The 5,124-nt window shown below is 41.2% G+C and overlaps 1 protein-coding gene across 1 annotated transcript; it reads left to right on the forward strand.

The window, feature by feature from the left end:
* Positions 1-972: 972 nt before the first annotated feature.
* Positions 973-3,305, forward strand: LOC112950072 (interleukin-8-like). The gene is made up of 4 exons (XM_026042540.1): positions 973-1,059; positions 1,767-1,902; positions 2,615-2,698; positions 3,275-3,305. The coding sequence occupies exons 1-4, from the start codon at positions 999-1,001 to the stop codon at positions 3,303-3,305; spliced, it is 312 nt and encodes a 103-aa protein (XP_025898325.1). The 5' UTR covers positions 973-998.
* The last annotated feature ends 1,819 nt before the right edge of the window (positions 3,306-5,124 follow it).

Consider the following 5,124-nt stretch of genomic DNA (forward strand, 5'->3'; position numbering starts at 1 on the left):
AAGATAATATTTCTACTAGCAGATAAATACAGAGCACTCATGCAGCAAGGTTCCTTAATAGAAAATACCACAATATTTATCGCTATCTCCCTTTGTTAAAACATAGGGTTATTGTAACAGTAAAACATTATCTAACATACCTAAAGCAAACAAAAGCAGTTGCTTTGAGTATGTCCTAGCATTTTGCTTGCAGACAAAGCTTCTATTTCTTACTCCTCAAAATGTATGACGTGAAAAATGCAGAAGTGATTTTAACATTTGCTCATAATTAAGTATCTCTACCTCCCAGAAAGCCTTGGATATTATAGTCTCCATTCCTTTGCCGAATGGAACAACTTAGAGATCAATTTACTTCATAAAATGCTATTTCAACAGGAAAAAAAAATCGGTAACATTAAAATAATGCTAAGGAAAAATCCTGATTCCAGGGAAAAAGCCAAAGTTTTTGCTGACTTCAGCACTGCCTGGTTTTCCTTCCATTTGCTTCATTTCTTATAAGTGGAATCATCACCATAAACAGAGAAAAGAAATTATATATCTCCAACACAGGCCTGGCATGCCCACGAAATACAAGTATTACCCTGAAGACAGGCACCCAAAAAGTTATAAACGTCCTCAAAACCATGCTAAGATTTTACTACCAAATAAGCGAATGCAGTATAAAACTCCCAAGCTTACAAAAGTTTACAAAAGAAATCCCGCTGCACAGATGTTACTGACATATTTTAATAAAATAATAAATTAGTTCATTTGCAGGATAAATATTTCTGCAGTCATCTAGGAAAGGGTGTCACAACAGTCATGTGACTCACTCTTGCTGCATGCGGGAAATTCCTCTAACGCAATCTCCCTGTAGCAGAGGCCACAGCTTCGCCCCAAAACAGTATATAAGGGATATGGGTTGCCCAGCTCAGACACCAGCATTCCTCTGAGACAAGAGATCTCACTGCTCCAGAGCATCCGAGCTGAATAATCGAGGACCAAAGCCTTGTGTAACCATGAACGGCAAACTTGTGGCTGTCCTGGCTCTTCTCCTGATCTCCGCAGCTGTGTCTCAAGGTAAGCAAATCCTTTCCACATAACTCTAGCTCTGTTTAGCCCTTTTCCAGTGTGTGCATCCTTTCAGACAGATATTTTTATGCTTGCTTTAGCAAGTTACTTTGAAATATTTTCAGCAGCTTCTCTTGGGTCAGAAATTTACCACGTAGCCTTTGTCCTGTGGAAAATATTTTAAGGACGCTAAAGTTCCTGTCTGCACTGTTAGCGTCCTTCACTTAGTGCATGTCTGGCCAAGGGCACTGTCTGCTTTGTACAGTGTTCAACTATTTCTTTACCTTGCTACACAAAGGACGGCATTTTCTGGTTGAGGATCTCATCTTTCTTAATTCATGATTCTATTGCCTCAAGTACAGCTGGGAAGGGAGAGCAAACAGGATGAACATACAAGCATAGACACACCTCAAATTACTGGAACAATAAAGGCCTCTTATCCTCTTTATAGTTGCTAGTGTGTTAATCCAGGTTTTGAATGATGCAATTTCAGAAGTAACCAAAAATCATATATAGTTTCATTTTAAAGACATGTGAATTTATTTTCATATCTATATTGGCTTGTCTTAAAAAGTAAGAAACTAATTTTAATACTGTGAGGACTTAAGCAGCAAAGTTTTAACCTGGAGCAATGTGAAAAGGGAGTAGTCGTGCTTAATGTCAGATATGCAGCTGCTAAGAATGCCTCACAAATGACAATTTACCTCTTCTCAAAGGCAGGGCCCTGGCAAGGATGGGAAACGAGCTTCGGTGCCAGTGCACAGACACTCATTCCAAGTTCATCAACCCTAAATTCATCCAAGATGTGAAGCTGACACAAAGCGGACCGCACTGCCAGAACGTGGAAGTCATGTAAGTACCTTTGCAAGAGCCTGTCGCTCGGTTAATGCTCCTGCAGCTGCAGGGACTGTTGGGTGCCACCAGAAGCAAGGGAGCTAGCAGGCTGACACGAGCTAGCCTGAGTCACTTGCTTTTATAGTCTTCATCTCTCCTACTTACTTATCATGGGGCATATTAAATAGTTATTCTAAAGTGGCAGAATGTGAATACAAGGAGCGGTCAGTTTTTGATACGCAAGGTGACAATTCAGTTTATACTGGCAGGTAAAACTCCCACCAAAACAGTTTTGTAACAATCTCAGAAAGATAAGTTTAGAAATGAGTGGATTTAGAGAAATACTGAGACCAGTCTGGTCTTGAAGTACATAAAACAGAAACTAAAATATTCATGCTATCAAAATTCCTTTTTATCTGAGAAGTTTCAACCTTTCTTTAAAAAATCTGCACCAGTGTAAACAAAACAGGATATAGTACCTATATATATGGAGAAACAATTTGGGGAATGTGATTCAAGTGTAGGCACGAAAACTCACACAACTTGTCTTTGATCTTACTTTCTTAGCTATGGAACATGTGTAACAAAATATTAGGGCAGGTTCTGATGTAGAGCTGGGTGAGGTTTATTTATACTAAGTTAGTAYATCTAAAAATGCAGCATTCCATTATGAGAATAAAACCAATCTCCCTAGTAGGTGCTTAACCTCTGTTTTTTCTTTATTTTGCAGTGCTACTCTGAAGAATGGCAAAGAAGTGTGTTTGGAGCCCACCGCTCCCTGGGTTCAGCTGATCATAAGGGCTCTCTTGGCCAAGTAAGTCCCATCCATCCACTCTCGTTTAGGGAAGATGAGTGGGAAACCTCCCCGCAAAAGCCAGCTTTCTTGGTTTTCCTAGCAAAAGTTTCCATTTTCTCTTTAAAGAACAAGGAGACTTCTTGGTTAGTTATAGGATTAGGTTGTTTCTGATTCTGCTGGGGGCTCCTTGTTCTCAAGCTGCTCCTGAAATTGATGTGCCATTAGCCAAGATTTGAGTACTAGTTATCTCCATCTGGAGGCTAAGGCACATGGAAACATTTGGCTCCAGTTGCAAAGTGATGCTTTTAAAAATCACTCTCCCCTTGTTTGCAGTACTATATATTAATAATTCCTATTTCCAAGTTTATGAAGTTCTCGGTTCTCAGGCTACAGAAGTCTCCTAGCTTGAAGCCCAGTTATATAAACCCCGATCTCAGGAGCTACTTCAGAACCATTGTCTTTATTTTCTCTATACCTCAGAACAGCAAACAGCTTAGAAACAGACCACTCATGCTTATCTGCTCATATAATGCTAAGCAACGATGATTGTTCTGGAAACCTTCTAAATGATTTTCTTCCCTCAACTCTTACCAGGGCTCAATCCAATTCCGACACACTGCTCTGAGAAAAGCTGAGGCAGAAGAATCATGGAACTGCTCCCACTCCTCCACGGAGAGAAACAGCTTAGGGAAGTGTCAATCGGCTCTCAGGCAGCATCCCACCTACTACCTCTTGCCTCGCTGTTTCTAAACGAACTGTAGAGCACTCTATTTATTTATTTATTTATTTAACTGCATGTATTTAAGGAAGTGTCTCAGAATGTTCAAAGTTGGCTTTGGAAAACACTGTTCTCTGAAAGTGAAGCTACTGGATAAGAGAAGTGGTTTGCTAAAGGAAATGAAGATCCTTTGGAAGCCACTTCAGCCAAACCCAGCTGGTTAAGTGCAATGCACTTGCAGGACTGCTTATTTATACTGAGCCTAACCACTTTGCTACTACATCAGTGACTTGAAAAGTCCTCCTGCTCCCCCGGAGTGCACCCGTATGTTGTGTCAACAACAGTTTGCTTAGTCACAGCCAGCCTGTAGGCTGTTAGCTGTGACTTCAGAAAGATAGTCTACAGAATCTGTAAGGCAGTGTTTCTGCTATTTATTTATTGTATTTTACTATTACATTTATTTAATAATATCTATATGATAAACAAAAAAAAGCTGTTAATTTATTTCATTTCTACTGCATTTTTTTCTCCATTCCTAACACAAATTTGTAAAGAATGTGTGTGTAACAGTTCACAGTTACATTGTTTTGTATAAGAGTTAGTTCTACATCTAGTTTGTCATACAGCTCATGGAAAAAGCTGAAGCTTACATACCCAGCCAGAATTTGCTTGTGAGAAYGTTCTTATTCCTACCAATATACTAATAAATTTTTCTACATAARATCTCTGTTATCTGTTTGTTATTTTATGCTTTACTTGCTCTATTTGGAAACCATTTGCTTCATTTTCGCAATCTAAGCCAAATTTCTGCAGCTGAAATGTTGCAGAACAGAGCACGGACTGGAGAGCCTAACTCGCCCTGTTATGAGAAGCTGACGTTAGTGAACATAGCTGTGACCTCTGAGCTCTGGGCAGAGCCAACGGCAAACAGTGGCTCCTATACCCAGGCTAATCCCAGTCCTTAGTCCTTTGTAAGGGCTACAGGGTGAGGCTGCTTAATTAAGTTTCCTACATAGAAGAGGGTTTCACCCTCAGATGCCTAAACACTGCAGGTTTCCAGACCAGCCTTAGAGCTCTAACTCTCTAATGAATCAAGAGGCCACCCTCTGGCTGCCAAGACAGGAATTTGTGCCCTGCAATTTTGGTGCCCAAATAACAAACATTTGGCCTTGTGCAGCAGCTGCTTCCACCCCGAACGGCTGAGGACAGCAGGGCTTCCTTTTTTGAAAGGCTGGGATACTCGAGCCTCTTGCTTGCAGGGGCTGATGCTCAGCCCATTTGAAAGGGAAACACTCAGCCTGCAGAGCAACACTGAGGCACACCTGAATCTAGCAGATGGGATCACTTCCTGAAAGGAATAGCTGGTGATGTTCTTCCCTCATGCCCAGGACCTACAGAGAGTACAAGGGAGTACAGAGGCTAGGGGTGCAGGGTTGACTACAGTYCTTGCTGGCCACCACCTGGGGGGAGTTAGATGGACTGTGGCAGTGGCGCAGAGGGCATTTTGTATGGTCCATGTTCTGGTGAATCTGGCACTTGTGAATAAAGATATCAGGTTTAGTTGATTTGGAAACAACCTGTTTATGCTTTTCTCTCTTCTTCATTGTCACTTGCTGGAGTGAAAGGCAGGATGCAGGAACTTACAGAACAGACCTCCTCATTCATATCACTGCAGCAMAACTGGGTTGGCATCACAGTTACCACCAGCGCAGAGCAAATGCTGCTC

This window comes from Nothoprocta perdicaria, unplaced genomic scaffold (genome assembly GCF_003342845.1).
Source record: "Nothoprocta perdicaria isolate Ctin4 unplaced genomic scaffold, notPer1 scaffold_307, whole genome shotgun sequence".
Taxonomy (NCBI): domain Eukaryota; kingdom Metazoa; phylum Chordata; class Aves; order Tinamiformes; family Tinamidae; genus Nothoprocta; species Nothoprocta perdicaria.

What these genes read in the sequence shown, in the direction of transcription:
- LOC112950072 (XM_026042540.1), top strand. Translation starts at nt 999, where the DNA reads ATGAACGGCAAACTTGTGGCTGTCCTGGCTCTTCTCCTGATCTCCGCA. An exon ending in CTCCGCAGCTGTGTCTCAAG is followed by an intron (nt 1,060 to 1,766) that starts GTAAGCAAATCC and finishes CTCTTCTCAAAG; the next exon opens with GCAGGGCCCTGGCAAGGATG. An exon ending in TGCCAGAACGTGGAAGTCAT is followed by an intron (nt 1,903 to 2,614) that starts GTAAGTACCTTT and finishes TTTATTTTGCAG; the next exon opens with TGCTACTCTGAAGAATGGCA.